Here is a 17,376-nt window from a genome sequence, read left to right as displayed (position 1 = left end):
GGTCTCTTTCTCCTCCTCTGCAGGGCGAGTGCGGAGGCCTTGAACAGGAAGCCCCTCTCCCCATGGGCCCCAATGGCCACCATGAACCCAATGACAGACAGAGGCTGCTCTTCCTTCAGCTCCCTCTACTCCTTCCCGGAGCCCTGGCCTGGTGCAATGGCGGAGCTGGCAGCACTCGACCGCTCAGGACCCCGCCATCTCCCCAGGGCTGTCAACGGGAGGGTGGAGGAGCCAGGGCCAGCCCTCTGCCAGGAGCCCCCACTGGAAATGCCTACAAGGACCAAGCAAGAGCCGGTCCCCAGGGAAAGCAGGGACAGGGCGCAGAGCCCTATGCACACGCAGCCTTCACCCTGCAGCCCCCCAGCCATGGCCACGGACCAAGGGGAGCTGATCATGGAGCTCCTCCACTGTTTCGAGTGCACCCAGGAGATGGCCAGGCAGTGCTGTGAGATGCTGAAGGTGCTGCAGGCCCGTTGGCAAGGGGCAGCGGGAGCCTGTGACCAGAACCTCCCCGGGGAGCCCTTCCATCCCCTGGGCAGGATGGCGGCGCAGGAGCAGCTGGGGGCCACAGTGAAGCCCCGGCACCTGGGAGTGGAGTGGCCGTGAGTGGATGCAAACACGGATAAGGCTGAGGATGGGGACATGGACAAGGAGGAGGACACAGGACCAGAGAGAAGTGTGAAGGAGAAGGAAAGGAGCAGCCCTGTGGAGCTCGGCAGGGGGAGCCTGGCAGAAGTGTAGAGAAAAAGCAACGTGGGGCCGGGCGAGAACAACTCCATGGGGCCAAGCACCAGCAGCCCCCCAGGCTTAGGCAGGAACACCCCCATGGATGCGGAAGGGAGGAGGGACAGGGCGCAGAGCCCCATGAATGTTCTTCCGCCGCCCAGCAGCCCCCCAGCCAAGGCCACGGACGACAAGTTGCTCTACTTGGAGCTCTTGGACACTGTCAAGACCTTGGAGGAGGAGGGCCAGCAGCATGGCAAGCCTGTGAATAGGGAGTGTGACCAGGCGTCCCCAGGGCTGTGCCCACTAGGACGGTGCCTGTGTCACTGCTGCACCCGGCTCTGGCACCGCCTGAAGGACTGCTGGAGACGCTGCTGCCGGCCGCGCCGTGTCTGCTTCAGCAATTTCCCCCAATGGGTGGGAAGTGTGGGGCCAGGAACCCCCTGGGGTGCCCCTCTTCTGAACCAATAAAAAAGTCAGTATTTTCTCTATCCCTGTGACTGTCAGCAGATCAGTTTTGTCCCTTGACAGGAGCAGAGAATCAGTTTTGGGTAACGACAACAGTAGATGCTACAGTAATGCCCACTCTCCCGTGGAGATGGGGGGGCCCTTGAGCATTACACCCCACCCAGAGAGATAGACAACTTCTATTACCGTTAGAAGATGTCGTACCCTCAGCTCATGCCATGATCTTACTTGACATATTGGAAATTATCCCCGGTACGAGAGTAGATCCAAAGACAATTTCTAGAAAGCTTTGCAGATCCCGGCTGTTCCTTGGAAGCTCTGCAGCGCAACAGAACCTAAAGAGCGCTGTCAGCAACCATCAGGCCGTGTGCTTCCCTCAGGCGTGCAAAGACCTGATGCTCATTGACGCGGGTCAAGGCTGTCGCACACCTTTGGTGGCACATCCTGCGTGACACCAAAGGACTGTGACATGGGCACCAGTTAATTTACATCCGCTCTCTGTCACTGCTGCACCCGGCTCTGCCACCGCCTGAAGGACTGCTGGAGATGCTGCTGCCGGCCGCGCCGCGTCTGCTTCAGCAATTTCCCCTAATGGCTGGGAAGTGTGGGTCCAGGAACACACATCCTCCGTGACACCAAAGGGCTCTGACATGGGCACCACTTAATTTACATCCGCTCTAGACGTTTGTGTTTTGCCAAAAGGGAGCAGAACCACGAGTGCAGGCTGACGCAGGCTACAGCTCTGCAAGCAAACAGGGTGCACGGACTCCTCTCCTCATGAGCACATTTCCCTGCAAAAGGGTGGGGTTCAGAAAAATCGGAAAGGATAAGAAAGTTCCCAGTTACTAAACACCTAAAAAAACCCCAACAAAACAACCAAAACCAGCCCAATGAGTGAAAAAGAATCACGGTACAAGCACAGGCCACATCCTTTAACTTTTTGGCCTTCGGTCTAGCTAAACAGTGAAATGGTCTCCGCTGCTGAAGTTCAAGTGCCAAGTCTGGGCAGGGCTGGGAGTGCTCAGCCTGGAGAAGAGGCGGCTCAGGGGGATCTCCTCCACGCACATCAATACCTGCAGGGAGGGTGCCAAGAGGACGGAGGCTGGAGCTGGTCATCACCGCCGTGAGCAGTGGCAGCAGCTCGGGGCGCTGCTGAGTTCATGGGAGGTTTTGGGATGGTGTGAGACCCGTGAAGGGGTAATGCCAAGTCCTCCTGTCCCTTTGCTGAACATCTCCTTCTCTCCCTTTGGGGCGCACAGGCCTCAGACTTGTGCTCCCACACTTTTCTGTGGGCCCAGAAGGCAAATGTGTGGAGCCTCTGAAAGCATTTTGCCTGGAAGGGATCGACTCAAAGGTGTGTCTTCTCAGGGATGCCCGCACCTCCCCTTCTATCCCTTGCTGACCCTCCACCCCCTTCCCTTTCTGTCCGCAAGCCTTCCCTCTTGTGTCTGCTCTTCCCCAGGCTGCTCCTGCCTGCTCCTGTGTCCGTGTCCCTGTCCTTGTTCACGTCTGCATCTGCGTCCATGTCCCTGTCTGCCCCCAGCCCCAGTTGCTCCCTCCCAACGCACTGGGGTGTCACGCTTTCGGCTGGGGTGGGGATGACTTCCTTGCGAGCAGGTGGTGTAGCGCTGTGTTTTGGATTTGGGATGAAAACAGTGTTGGTAGCGCACTGGTGGTTTTAGCTGTTGCTGAGCTCTCAAGGCCTTTTCTGCTCCTCACGCTGCCCGACCGACAGTGGCCTGGGGGGCACAGGGAGTTGGGAGGGGACAGAGCCAGGACAGCTGACCCCGACTGAGCAAAGGGACATTCCGTGCCATTTGACGTCACGCTCAGTATATAAAGCCGGGGAAAGAAGAAGGAAGGGCTGATGTTCAGAGTGATGGCGTTTGTCTTCCCAAGTCACCGTCACGCTGCCGGAGCCCGGCTTTCCTGGAGACGGCTGAACCCCCGCCTGCAATGGGAAGCAGCCAACGGGTTCCTTGTTTGGCTTTGCTTGTGCGCGCGGCTTTTGCTTTGCGTATTAAACTGCCTTTCTCTCACGCCACGACTTTCCTCCCTTTCCCACTTCCCATTCTGTGTGTCCAGAGAAGGGCAAGGGAGCTGCTGAGGGCTCTGGAGCACAGGCCACGGCGCCGGGCCCTCAGCCGCCCCACAGCCGGCCGCAGCCCCGCCCCAGGCCCCGGCCCCGGCCCGGCCCGGCCCGGCCCGGCCCACAGCGGCGGCCGATGGCGGCGCTCGGGGGTTCCCTCCGAGGAGGCGGCGGTGTTCCCCCCGCATATCCCTGCAACGTGATCAGGAACTAGTGCTGAAGGGCCGTCTGTGTCTTCTCGCGAATTCTCACTCGCCAAGGGACAGCTTCGGGGCAGGTACGTCCGCAAGGGAGCGGGGGTTGGTGGCGAAAAAAGGCAAAAAAGGGGCTATTCCGGAGCTGCCCGGGGCCGGGGAAAGGCCGGGAGGGCGCAGGCCGGCCGCGAGGGCCGGCAGCTGGCGGGGGGGCGCTGACGGGCCGGGCCGGGGCGAGCAGGAACGGCGCTCAATTTAAACGGGGTGTAACGGCCCCCACCGGTCGCTTCCCGAGGGACAGCTTCGGGGCAGGTACGTCCGCAAGGGAGCGGGGGTTGGTGGCGAAAAAAGGCAAAACAGGGGCTTTTCCGGAGCTGGGGAAAGGCCGGGAGAGCGCAGGCCGCCCAGCAGAGCCAGCAGCTCCCAGGGGGGCTGCTGACAAGATGGGGGACACAGCAGATTCCCCGCCCTCCCTCTGCCTAGCTGAAGAAGGTAACTAAGAGGACAGGGGGCTGTGGGAACATGTTCCTGCCCGGCGAAGCAGGCGTGTCTCCCCAGTAACTCCCTGGCCTTCCAGGTACCCTGAAAAACCAGGTACGAGGCTCTGCAAGGGGAACCTAATGCTGACGAGGAAGATAATGCAGTGTCCACAGAGGTGTTGCCAAGGTTAAGCCAAACCACACCTCGCATCAAAACGTCTTCAGTTAAGAAGAAAAGACGGGTCACTGTTGTAGGCGACTCCATCCTGAAGGGAGCGCAAGGCCCGATATGCAGACCAGACCCACTTCTCAGGGAAGTGTGCTCAGGGAAGGGGCCCGGGTTAAAGATACCAGAAGAAAACTTCTCTCCCTGGTAAGCCCCTCAGATTATTAACCGCTCCTCATTTTTCAGACAGGCAGAGATGATCTGTTACCGAGAATCCCAAGGGAGATCAAGAGAGACTTCTGGGCCTTGGGATGACTAGGAAAGGGCTCAGGAGCGCAAGTCGTGTTCTCCTCTGTCGTTGCAGGCCCAGGGAAGGATGAGGCAAGCAACAGGAAGAGCCAGCAGATCAATACCTGGCTGCGAGCCTGGTGTCAGTGGCAGGACTTTGGGGTTTTTGATCACAGCATGGTTTGACAGGACAGCAGGCCTGTTGGAGACAGACGGGATACACCTGCCTCAAAAGGGGAAAAGGATCCTTGCACAGGAGTTGGCAGGGCTCATCAAAGGGGCTTTCAAGTAGATTTGAAGGGGGAAAGGGATGAATCCGGCAGCAGAGACACAAGGGTCGTTGATGGGTTAGAAGCTACAGCTGCGCCTGGGAATGGTCAGGTAGGAGTGAAGCCTTCTTCCAGCAAAAAGGTGTCAGGATCAGCAGGCCAGCTGAAGTGCTTCCACACTCATGCCTGCAGCATGGGCAAGAAAGAGGAGGAGCTGGAAGCCATTGTGCAGCAGGACAGCTATGACGTAGTCACCGTCACGGAAACGTGGTGGGCTGACTTGCACACCCTGCGGGAGCACAGCACTCGTTCCCTGTGCACCTTGAATATCCAATGTCATATCCACGACCCTCATGGGCAAGTGGTCAGGGGAACGTCGTGGGCCAACTTGGCCAAGAGAGCCCCAAAACTGCGCGTGAACCTCTTCTTTGAAAGAGTCACGAAGCACGATCACCTAGCCAGGATCCTGCTAGCGGAGATGCCAGTCAGCAGCATAAGAGTCTGCGGAGCTACAGTTTCAGAGACCCAGGCTGGAGAATGAGACGCACCCTCACCAACCTCCTCCCAGCCTCCTGGCGTGTTCTGCAGGTACGGGAACCCAGAGGGACATCTCACCGCGGTATCACAAAGCTAAGCAAAGTGATCCTCCAGGCCTTCTGCATAGCAGCGCTCAGCAGGAGGAATTCCTGACCACTTCAGTGTTATGGCCAGAGGGTCATTTTCATAAGCGAGCCACTGCGGTGTTCCACTCTAGCCTGGTTGAGGTTGTTGTCCTTGTCCAGTTGCGATGCCCGTTATGCCAGTCTTCACTGTCAGGCTGATGTCAGGTTGCCCTCATAAAAAGCTGAAACACCCAAAATACTGGTGCTGGGATGTCAGCTGTGAGCAAAAAGAGCTTTTCAGGCAGGAAAACCTCAATTTTTTGAAAAAGCTTTAGGCTTGTTCTAGTAACTGACAACTTTCTTATCCTTTCCGATTTTTCTGAACCCCACCCTTTTGCAGGGCAATCTGCTCATGAGGAGAGGAGTCCGTGCACCCTGTTTGCTTGCAGAGCTGTAGCCTGCGTCAGCCTGCACTCATGGTTCTGCTCCCTTTTGGCAAAACACAAACGTCTAGAGCAGATGTAAATTAAGTGGTGCCCATGTCAGAGCCCTTTGGTGTCACGGAGGATGTGTGTTCCTGGACCCACACTTCCCAGCCATTAGGGGAAACTGCTGAAGCGGACGCGTCGTTGCCGGCAGCAGCGTCTCCACCAGTCCTTCAGGCGGTGTCAGAGCCGGGTGCAGCAGTGACACAGGCACCGTCCTAGCGGGCACAGCCCTGGGGACGCCTGGTCACACTCCCTGTCCACGGGCTCGCTGTGGTGCTGCCCCTCCTCCTCCAAGGTCTTGAAAGTGTCCAAGAGCTCCAAGTAGAGCTCCCTCTCGTCTGTGGCCTTGGCTGGGGGGCTGCTGGGGGGCAGCTGCACGTTCACAGGGCTCTGCGCCCTGTCCCTCCTCCCTTCCACGTCCATGGGGGTGCTCCTGCCCAAGCCTGGGGGGCTGCTGGTGCTTGGCCCCATGGAGTTGTTCTCGCCCGGCCCCATCTTGCTGTTTCTCTTCACTTCCGCCAGGCTCCCCCTGCCAAGCTCCACAGGGCTGCTCCTTTCCTTCTCCTTCACACTTGTGTCTGCTCCCGTGTCCTCTCCTTGTCCATGTCCCCATCCTCAGCCTTATCCGTGTTTGCATCCACTCACGGCCACTCCACTCCCAGGTGCTGGGGCTTCACTGTGGACCCCAGCTGCTGCTGCGCCTCCATCCTGCCCAGGGGATGGAAGGGCTCCCCGGGGAGGTTCTGGTCACAGGCTCCCGCCCTTGCCAACGGGCCTGCAGCACCTTCAGCATCTCACAGCACTGCCTGGCCATCTCCTGGGTGGACTCAAAAGAGTGGAGGAGTCTAATGATCAGCTCCCCTTGGTCCGTGGCCATGGCTGGGGGGCTGCAGGGTGAAGGCTGCGTGTGCACAGGGCTCTGCGCCCTGTCCCTGCTTTCCCTGGGGACCACTCTTGCTTAGTCCTTGTTGGCAGTTCCTGTGGGGGCTCCTGGCAGAGGGCTGGCCCTGGCTCCTCCACCCTCCCCTTGACAGCCCTGTGGGTACAGTGGGGTCTTCAGCGGTTGAGCGCTGCCAGCTCCACCATCACACCAGGCCAGGGCTCTGGGAAGGAGTAGAGGGAGCTGAAGGAAGAGCAGCCTCTGTCTGTCAGAGAGTCCATGGTGGCCAGCGGGGCCCGTGGGGAGAGGGGCTTCCTACTTGAGTCCTCCACACTCGCCCTGCAGAGGAGGAGAAAGAGACCCCGCTGCACCCCGGAGCCCAGCGGGACCCGCGGGCAGCACCCCTCCTTGGCCGGTGGGCAGGGCTGCCCAGCGCAGGCAGGGGCAGGGCACGGGGTGAGGGTCTGGGGCAGCATCTGGGGTCTCCCCCACACTCACCGCTTCTCCTGCTTGGGCCGGGATTTCCTAACTCCTCTATCCACTGTCTGAGAAGCTGTGGAGGGAGGAGACAGAGTGAGCGGCCAGCAGCTGCCGGCACAGCCCCGGCTCAGGGCTGCCGTGGTGTGTAGGCCGTTTGCAGGGTGCTCGGTGCTGGGGCCACTCACCGCTCTGCTTCTCTGGCCGGGCTCCTGTCTTCCTTTTCCGACGCTTCTTCTTTTTCTTCCACCACTTCTGCAAGGTCCCCAGGAGCTGGGTGAGACGGGAGCACCTCCCAGTCTCACACCACAGCCCCCCACGGCACCCCACACCACCCCATGCCATCCCTCGCCACCCCATGCCGCAGCACAGTGTGGTGCAACAGTCACCTACCTGAAGCCGCTTGCTCTGCAGCACAGATGAGAATATGCTGAGCCCCATCACAATCAGGAGGAGAGGGCCCAGGGGAGACACGGCGTCAGAGCGCCCCATGGCACCGACTCCGGTGTGGCTGCGGTGCTCCGAGTCACCAGCACAGAACCACGATGCGGCTCCCCAGTGTCCTCCTGGGTCCCCAGTGACGGGACCCGCAAGACTGCTGGGGTGTCAGAGGCCGAGGCTGCAGTCTGCCCAGACAATGCCAGACTGCGGTGCCCAGCATCCGCTGACGGCTCCAGTGGGGACCGCGTCCCTCTTTTGTAGTGTGGCAAGGGGGGCACGTCCCCAACTTGTGTCATTACGGGGCAGTCAGGGCCCCCCTTGGTGACACGCAGCAGGGGATGAGGAAGAGCAAGAGAAGGAGGGCACTTGCCCCAAGCTGCCAACAGGACTATTTCGTAGCATGAACATCACGTTCAATATAAATTATAAAGTCTGCTGTGTAGTTCGACTCTCCCTTGATGGCGGTGGTCCAGAGAACTCCTTGCCGCAGTCTCGGAGCCCTGAGCCCTTCCCTTCCTCCCGAAGCCGCAGCGCTCGCAGTGTCCCCCATTGGCTGTCCCCTGCTGGGAGTGCACGGCTTCCTGCTGATGGAAGGGGCTGGGTGTAGTCCTTGGGTATTTTATATTGATATTGGGATTGACACTGCTTCTTTAGCATTATTAATGTTAATTCTTTAGTTTTATCCTAGTAAATCTATTTCTATTGCAACCCTCCTGTTCCCTTGTTTTTCCCCAATTCCCCTTCCCGGGTGGGGAGGGGTCATCGGGTGAGAGAGTAGTTGTCTAAAGGACAAGAAATTGTGGTGGGTTTCTCAAACCATAACAAGAAGGGAGGGAGAAGGAGGAGAGAAGGAGAAGGGCCCCACCCCTTCAGGGAATGGTTTGGGTAGGAATGGACCTTAAAGGCCACCCAGTGCCACCCCCTGCCCTGGGCAGGGACACCTCCCACCAGCCCAGCTTGCTCCAAGCCCCGGCCAACCTGGCCTTGAACCCCTCCAGGGATGGGGCAGCCACAGCTTCTCTGGGCAACCTGGGCCAAGGGCTCACCGCCCTCACAGCCAAGAATTTCTGCCCAAGATCTCAGCTCAATCTCCCCTCTTGCAGTGGAAACCCCTTCCCCCTCGTCCCATGGCTCCCCTCCCTCATCCAGAGTCCCTCCCCATCTTTCCTTGAGCCCCCTGACGGACTGGAAGGGGCTGGAAGGTCTCCGCGGAGCCTTCTCTTCTCCAGGCTGAACTTTTATAGATATTATTCAGTATTCCTGCTGAAAAATGAGACCCCTGTCTGACCCTCTGGTTTCATTTCAGTCAGTATCTGGGAATGATTTCCCACAAAAGTGCTTTGACCACTCCTGGGGGATCAGCTTTCCTGGTAGGAAAAGCTTCTACTCCTCCTGAGGGTGGATCCATGATTACCAGCAGGTGCTTAACACCTTCCACAGGAGGCATGTCAGCATAAACGATCTGCAGCCTTTGGAATGTGTTTCTTTCCCATCTACAAGAAGGGTCGGAAGGAGGATCCGGGGAACCACAGGCCTGTGAGCCTGACGTCGGTACCAGGGAAGACCGTGGAGAGGATCACCTTGAGTGAGCTCTCACGGCAAGTGCAGGGCAGCCACGGAATCAGGGCCAGCCAGCATGGGTTTAGGAAAGGGAGGTCCTGCTTAACCAACCTGATCTCTTTCTATGACCATGTGAGCCGCCTGCTGGATGCGGGGAAGGCTGTGGACGTTGTCTCTCTGGACTTTGGTAAGGCCTTTGACACCGTCCCCCACAGCATTGTCCTGGAGAAGCTGGCGAATCCTGGCATAGACAAGTGTACTCTTTGCTGGGTTAAAAACTGGCTGGATGGCTGTGCCCAGAGAGTTGTGATTAGTGGGGTGAAATCCTCTTGGCGGCCGGTCACCAGTGGTGTCCCTCAGGGCTCAGTTTTGGGGCCAGTTTTGTTTAAAACCTTTATCAATGATCTGGATGAGGGGATTGAGTGCACCCTCAGTAGGTTTGCAGATGACACCAAGCTAGGTGGGAGTGTCGATCTGCTTGAGGGAAGGAAGGCTCTACAGAGGGCCCTGGACAGGCTGGAGGGATGGGCCAAGGCCAATTGGATGAGGTTTAATAAGGCCAAGGGCCGGGTCCTGCATTTCGGTCACAACAACCCCAAGCAACGCCAGGGGCTTGGGGAAGAGTGGCTGGAAAGCTGCCCCGCAGAAAAGGACCTGGGGGTGCTGGTGGCCGGCCAGCTTAACATGAGCCAGCAGTGTGCCCAGGTGGCCAAGAAGGCCAACAGCATTCTGGCTTGTATGAGGAATAGTGTGGCCAGCAGGAGTAGGGAAGTGACCGTGCCTCTGTACTCGGCACTGGTGAGGCCTCACCTCGAGTGCTGTGTTCAGTTCTGGGCCCCTCTGTACAAGAGGGACCTTGAAGTGCTGGAGCGTGTCCAGAGGAGAGCTACCAGGCTGGTGAGGGGTCTGGAGACCAAGTCCTATGAGGAGAGGCTGAGGGAGCTGGGCATGTTTAGCTTGGAGAAGAGGAGGCTGAGGGGAGACCTCATTGCCCTCCACAAGTCCCTGAAAGGAGGTTGGAGAGAGGTGGGTGTTGGCCTCTTCCCCCAGGTGAACAATGACAGGACCAGAGGAAATGGTCTGAAGCTGCGGCAGGGGAGGTTTAGATTAGATAGTAGGAAGAATTACTTCACTGAAAGAGTGGTCAGGCACTGGAATGACCTGCCCAGGGAGGTGGTGGAGTCACCATCCCTAGAGGTGTTTAAAAACGCCTAGATTTGGCACTTCAGGGCATGCTCTAGTGACAGAGATTGTAGGGGGTTTTTGTGTGTGTGTATGGTTGGACTCGATGATCTCAAAGGTCCTTTCCAGCCATGAAGAGTCTCTGATTCTATGATTCCCAGTTAGGCTTACTTCCGCCTCCAGTACAGTCAACTCTTGGGATCCCCCTGTGACCCCAGAAATACAAATGGGTTCTGATCCTCTATAGCTTGATGGTATTAGAGTGCACTGTGCACCTGTGTCCGCTAGAGCCTTATACTCCTGAGGGTCTGATGTGCCAGGCCATCGAGCCCACACCGTCCAATAAACCCGGTTGTCCCTTTCTTCCACCTGGCCGGAGGCAGGGCCCCTCTAATACCAGTCATAGTATCCATTACTCACTCACTTCTTGCAGAAATGACTTGGAAGTTCCTTCAAGAGGATCAGAAGCAAGATCAGGCCTTCTGCTCTGTCTGGGGAACTGCCCGCTGGAAAGTGGGGCGGCACTTTTCCTGGAGGGATCCCCTTTTGTGGTTGTCCTTCCTTGCAACTCCTGTACCCGTGTCCGCAGGATCCAAGTAGGTTGCCCATCCCACTTCCTCATGTCCTCCCCGTGGTCACGCAGGTAGAAGAACCACAGGGTGCCTCGCGGTGTGTACCTGAGATGCTGGCCCGTATAGGTGGGGAGTAGGACATATTCTCTTCAAGTTGCTGGACCTTTCGGGACAGTTTCTCCACAGCTGGGACAAGGCGGGAAGAGAGACTTTCTTCATATCGCCGGAGCCGGCCAGCCACCTCATCCACCGTTGGTCCCTCTTCGCCTTTCCATTCCGTTACTGCCAGTGAGTTGGCATATGACGATGGTGCGCTTCGTACAAACTTCCGCCACATGGGTCTTGTGCATTGCACCTCATCAGGGTCTGTGGGTAAGTCTGCATTGTCCGAGTCATAATAAATCATCTCCCGCACGGCTAATTCTCTCAGGTACTGGATACCTCTTTCCATGGTAGTCCACTTGCTTGGCTGACATACAACATCCTCGCTGAAGGGGTACCTCTCCCTCACGCCTGACAGGAGTCGTTGGCAGAGGCTGAGGGCTTGGGTCTTCTTTCCAATTGCCTTGTCAATGCCGCCTTCCCTAGACAGGGATCCCAGCTGCCTGGCTTCCCTACCCTCTAATTCCAGGCTACTGGCCCCGTTATCCCAACACCGAAGCAGCCAGGTGACAATGTGCTCGCCTGAAAGTGGGCTAAAATCTTCTCGCATATCCCACGGCTCACTCAAGGATAGGGATCGGGTAATTATCTCTGGTTCTGCCCCTTCCTCCTCTTCTCATGATGGCCCTGGTTCATCATCATGTCTTACTAAGCGAACTGATTTCTTCGTGTACTTCTTCTGTATGGGGGCAACTGATACTGGCACGGGTTGGTTCCCTGGTTCAGCGTCAGTGTCTGCCACAGGGCTTGCAGTAGCCGCAGTGTCTGTCACGGAATCACGGAATCTTCAGAGTTGGAAGGGACCTCTAGAGATCATCTAGTCCAACTCCCCTGCTAGAGCAGGATTGCCTAAAGCACATCCCTCAGGGCTGCATCCAGGCGGGTCTTGAAAATCTCCAGAGAAGGGGACTCCACAACCTCCCTGGGCAGCCTGTTCCAGTGCTCTGTCACCCTCACCGTGAAGAAGTTTTTCCGTGTATTTGAACGGAACTTCCTATGTTCTAGCTTGTGCCCATTGCCCCTTGTCCTGTCACTGGGAACCACTGAAAAGAGCCTGGCTCCGTCCTCCTTAAACCCACCCTTTAGGTACTTGTAAACATTAATCAGGTCCCCCCTCAACCTTCTCTTCTCCAGGCTAAAGAGTCCCAGCTCTTTCAGCCTTTCCTCGTAAGGGAGATGCTCCAGTCCCATAATCATCTTGGTTGCCCTTCGCTGGACTCGCTCCGGTAGTTCCCTGTCCCTCTTGAACTGGGGAGCCCAAAACTGGACACAATACTCCAGTTGTGGCCTCCCCAGTGCAGAGTAGAGGGGGAGAATGACCTCCCTCGACCTACTGGCCACAGTCTTCAATATGCAGCCCAGGATGCCATTGGCCTTCTTGGCGACAAGGGCACACTGCTGGCTCATGGATAGTTTGCTGTCTACTAGGACCCCCAGGTCCTTCTCCTCAGAGCTGCTTCCCAGCATGTCCGCCCCTAACCTATACTGGTGCTGTCGGTCTGGTCTCCATCTCTTTCCCCTGAGGGTGCTGCATAACACTGAGCAGTGCCTGGTAGACAGTGGCCAGGGCCCAGCACAGTGCGGTGAGTTGTGCCTCTCTGGAAGAGCCCCAGTATTTCCCCTGCAGATATTCTACTCCTCTCTCAGGGTCCTGTAATTGTTCAGGGGTGAAGTCCCAGAGCATTGGAGGCGAGAAGTTCTCTAGGTACCTGCCCCTGTTCTCCCACATGCCATGCCACCCCTGCCTGTCCAGCCTCAGAGCCTCAGAGCTGGGGAGGGACTCTGGATGAGGGAGGGGAGCCATGGGACGAGGGGGAAGGGGTTTCCACTGCAAGAGGGGAGATTGAGCTGAGGTCTGAGGCAGAAATTCTTGGCTGTGAGGGCGGTGAGCCCCTGGCCCAGGTTGCCCAGAGAAGCTGTGGCTGCCCCATCCCTGGAGGGGTTCAAGGCCAGGTTGGCCGGGGCTTGGAGCAAGCTGGGCTGGTGGGTGTCCCTGCCCAGGGCAGGGGGGTGGAATGAGATGATCTTTAAGGTCCCTTCCCACCCAAACCATTCTGTGGTTCTGTGATTCTATATCTATATTTCTCTACGTCACAACCCAGACAACTGCTTGGGGGGCCGTGACCCCTCAACCCTGCAGCTTTGGCAGCCCCGGCCGAGTCAGGTTCCCGCTCTCAGGCTCCTCTTCCCTGGCGCTGGTGGATCTTCCACCCTGCAGGTCCATGAAGGGCCAAGGGGGGCTCAGGACGAGCCACCCTCATGGGGCACCCGTGGCCACCACTGTCCCTAGGGGCAGTGAGTCCACGGGGCCATCATGCAGCATTGCCCAGGACCAGCACACTCATGAGGAAGACCATGAGGAAGAAGACCCACATGAAGAAGCGGTCCATCACCTTGGCCACCTTCTTCCACTCGCCGGTCCGGCGCTGGGAGGCTTGGTGATGCCGGAAGCAGCCGGCGACGTAGCCCACGTTCCTCAGCATGCCATTGTGGTGGCACAGGCAGCGGTCCCGGGGACAGCCCCCTGCCTCGGCACCCACCTGCCCCTCCATGGGGCTCTCCCCCGGCCCCCCAGTGTCCTCCCTGCCCGCCCTCCTGCCCAGCACCCGCTGGGGGCTCTTGCAGCTCTCACCTGCCTCGTAGACACAGCAGAGCCAGGCCATGTGGTGGAGGATGAGCCACCTGGCCCAGGGGGGCATGGGCCGGGCCCCCGGGCCGCAGTGGTGGACGTTCATGATGAAGATGGTCAGAGCGGTGGAGGCCGTGATCATGGTGGCGATGTAGTACTTCCCTGTGTGGGTAATGGGTGGTGACGCCGCGGCAGGGTGGGGAGAGACCCCTGCCCACCTCCCACCATCGAAACCCCCCCTGGCATGGAATCCATCGGGTCCCCGGTGTGCAGCCGGTTGTGGAGGTCGATCTGGTTCCCGTTGTAGGTCCAGGAGCCGAAGGTGAGGCGGCACCGCTGCCCGTCGAAGGGCAAGTGGGAGACATCCACCTTGCAGGAGCTCTTGGTGATGGCGGGCGAGTCCCACATGATGTGCCCGTCGGAGCGCAGCACCACGTTGGTCTCCACCGAGCCGCCAAAGCCGTCGTCGGTGCTGGGGGAGGGATCGCTGTGGGGCCAGGATGGCCCCGAGCCCCACGTGGGGCAAGGGTCTGCGGGGCCGGGGCCGAGCACTGGTCCCCAACCCCGTGTCCCCTCCCCACGTCACCCCCAGGAAGAGGGGGCTCGCTGCCCCTGGTCACCCCCGTGGTGGCACATCCCAGCTGCCAGGTGGGTGGCACACCAGGCTGATGCCAGCACCTCCTGCCGCCGCCTTCTCACCCAGTCGAGGTGACCGTCTCCCCATATCCCCCACACCAGGACCCCCCCTGCTCCCCGTTGGCAACACCCCCAGCCCCAGCCTCAGCCCCCCCAGCTCCGGGAGCAGCCGGGGGGTGGGGGAGGGCGAGCAGCACCCACTCGTTGTAGAGGATGATGATGTGCAGCCGCCAGACGTAGCTGCTGGGGATGCGGATGCTGTCGATGCCGCCGTAAGCGTCCTTGTCCCAGGCGAGGTGGGCGTCCAGCCAGGCCTGACGGACCCACAGGTAGGAGGTGAGGACCTGGTTCACCTTGTCCTGCCGAGGGCAGAGGGTGAGGGGGGGGACGGGGACGGGGACAGGGACAGACCTCGCTGCCCCCCTGTGGAATAAATGCTACATTGGCTAAAAACACAAAAGTACAGCATTGTTCACACAGGAAGGAAAAGTAGAAAATCAAGAGGCTTCTGAGGGAGAAAACAGCCACAGCTGGCATGAAGAATACAACACCTGTGGTTCCCTGATAAGCTACATGAGGTACGGGACGGGATGCAATTATTCCGCGGCTTTACCTTAGGATGTATAGCGGATACGGGAATGGGATGATACCAGGAAACAGATAAGCTGCCAATTAGCTGCCCGCTCCATACTCGGAGCCAACATTTTGCCAAATTTTGATGAAATGCTGTCCTTTGTGCGAACTTTGCTCATTAGAATGTCATTATAATACCAAAACACACCTCCACCCCGAAGGCTACCCGCCTGCAAGGTGCAACCGCTCCTTCTTGAGCCTGCGCCCTGAGCTTCTCCTAAACTAGACCTTTAATTGTGAAGCGAGAAAAATTTACACCACTCATGGTAAAAGTATGTACGACTAAAGTCACTCAAACTCCACCTCGAAGATAACAAATAGTAGAAAAATAGCCCGAGAGAGGGGGGATACCCAGGGAAGACACCATCGCAAAGAATTCCATCACTGGCTTCTGGGAGCAGGCGACGGGCTGAGCCTCTCTTCCCCCCCACAGGGACGCCTTTGGGTAAGACCTAGATTATACCGAGGGCTTCCTCGGGAAACTCAGAAATTTCTCTAGAGACTCTCTTTTCTGCATGTATAGCCAGGCTGTATCGTTAGAACTTTGTCCCGCGTTTTGTAGATGTAACAATACTTTCATTTGCACGTGCTTTGCAGACAGTGTATTTATCACCGGCTGCCCTAAGAACCTATCTATCTGTTGCTTAAATAAACTGCACTTTTTTTTTTAAGTAGCTCGTTCTTTTGGTTTCTCACCGAACGCGACCAAAGACTCGAGAGTGGCCGTGCTAGTTCATGAGCACGACTAGACGGAAGGTGCAGTCCACTAGTAGTGTATCCAAATCGTAACACTTTAATACACATTAAATGCCATTGGGCTGATAGTGCTGAATTGGGCATCCCTCAGGATTTAAACCCAGCCGCACCTGGCCTCCCACCTCGGTGAGGAGTGTTAGAACACAAGGGGGTTTCTTTTCTGCCAAAACCGCTTTGCCCCTTTCCATGCGACACCCCCGACCCGCCCCCTGGGCCCCAGCCTGGCGGCCTCTGCAAGGGTCCCGAGGGCTGGGCTGCCTTTGGGGGGTTGCGCTGGTCTGGGGGGGCTGGGCAGGGTCGAGCTGGACGCCAGCGGTCCCAGCTCATTTTGGGGAAGGCTGTGCTGCTTTGGGGGGGGTTGGAGAGAGCTGAGCAGGTTTCCAGTGATCCCAGCTCATCTGGGGGAGGACTGGCTCATGTTAAGCTGGCCGGCCACCAGCACCCCCAGGTCCTTTTCTGCGGGGCAGCTTTCCAGCCACTCTTCCCCAAGCCCCTGGCGTTGCTTGGGGTTGTTGTGACCGAAATGCAGGACCCGGCCCTTGGCCTTATTAAACCTCATCCAATTGGCCTTGGCCCATCCCTCCAGCCTGTCCAGGGCCCTCTGGAGAGCCTTCCTTCCCTCAAGCAGATCGACACTCCCACCTAGCCTGGTGTCATCTGCAAACTCACTGAGGGTGCATTATTGTTACACATAGTAACAGATGATCTGATAAAGATAGTAAACGCAATAACAGACATTGTCTCTCTCTTCGGGTGGGGTGTAATGCACAAGGGGCAAGGGCCCCCCCATCTCCACAGGAGAGTCGGCATTACTGTAGCACATCCTGTTGTCATTACACAAAACTGATTCTCTGCTCCTGTCAAGGGACAAAACTGATCTGCTGACAGTCACAGGGATAGAGAAAATACTGACTTTTTTATTGGATCAGAAGTGGGGCACCCCAGGGGGTTCCCGGCCCCACACCTCCCAGCCATTAGGGGAAATTTCTGAAGCAGATGCAGCGCGGCCGGCAGCCGGCTCTGGCCATGGACTGTCTGGCCATGGCAGTCTGGCCATGGGCTCGCCGCGCTGCTGCCTCTCCCCCCACGACCTGAAAATGCGCAAGAGGTCAAGTAGACCTCTTGCGTGGTCCTTGTTGGCAGTTCCAGTGGGGGCTCCTGGCACAGGGCTGGCCCTGGCTCCTGCACCCTCCCCTTGACAGCCCTGGGGGGATGGCGGGGTCCTGAGCAGTCAAGTGCTGCCAGCTCCGCCATCCCATCAGGACAGGCCTCCGGGAAGGAGTAGAGGGAGCTGAAGGAAGAGGAGCCTCCATCTGTCTTGCAGTCCACGGTGGCCAGCGGGGCCCATGGGGAGAGGGGCTTCCTTCTTGAGTCCTCCACACTTGCCCTGCAGAGGAGGAGAAAGAGACCCCGCTGCACCCCGGAGCCCAGCGGGACCCGCGGGCTGCACCCCTCCTTGGCCGGTGGGCAGGGCTGCCCAGCGCAGGCAGGGGCAGGGCACGGGGTGAGGGTCTGGGGCAGCATCTGGGGTCTCCCCCACACTCACCGCTTCTCCTGCTTGGGCCGGGATTTCTCCACTCCTCCATCCACTGTCTGAGAAGCTGCGGAGGGAGGAGACAGAGTGAGCGGCCAGCAGCTGCCAGCACAGCCCCGGCTCAGGGCTGCCGTGGTGTGTAGGCCGT

General features: G+C 58.3%; 1 protein-coding gene across 1 annotated transcript in view; it reads right to left on the bottom strand.

Annotated features, from left to right (window-relative positions):
* Nucleotides 1-16,387, bottom strand: part of LOC128902167 (neuronal acetylcholine receptor subunit alpha-10-like) — a 41,805-nt gene extending 25,418 nt beyond the window's left edge. The window contains exon 1 of the mRNA XM_054184607.1: nucleotides 16,364-16,387. Within this exon, the coding sequence (XP_054040582.1) occupies nucleotides 16,364-16,387 (24 nt within the window). The remainder of the gene's footprint in view (nucleotides 1-16,363) is intronic.
* Nucleotides 16,388-17,376: the final 989 nt, after the last annotated feature.

This window comes from Rissa tridactyla, chromosome 1 (genome assembly GCF_028500815.1).
Source record: "Rissa tridactyla isolate bRisTri1 chromosome 1, bRisTri1.patW.cur.20221130, whole genome shotgun sequence".
Lineage (NCBI taxonomy): Eukaryota > Metazoa > Chordata > Aves > Charadriiformes > Laridae > Rissa > Rissa tridactyla.
The sequence above is the reverse complement of the archived record's forward strand: the minus strand, read 5'-3'. Positions and strand labels throughout refer to the sequence as shown.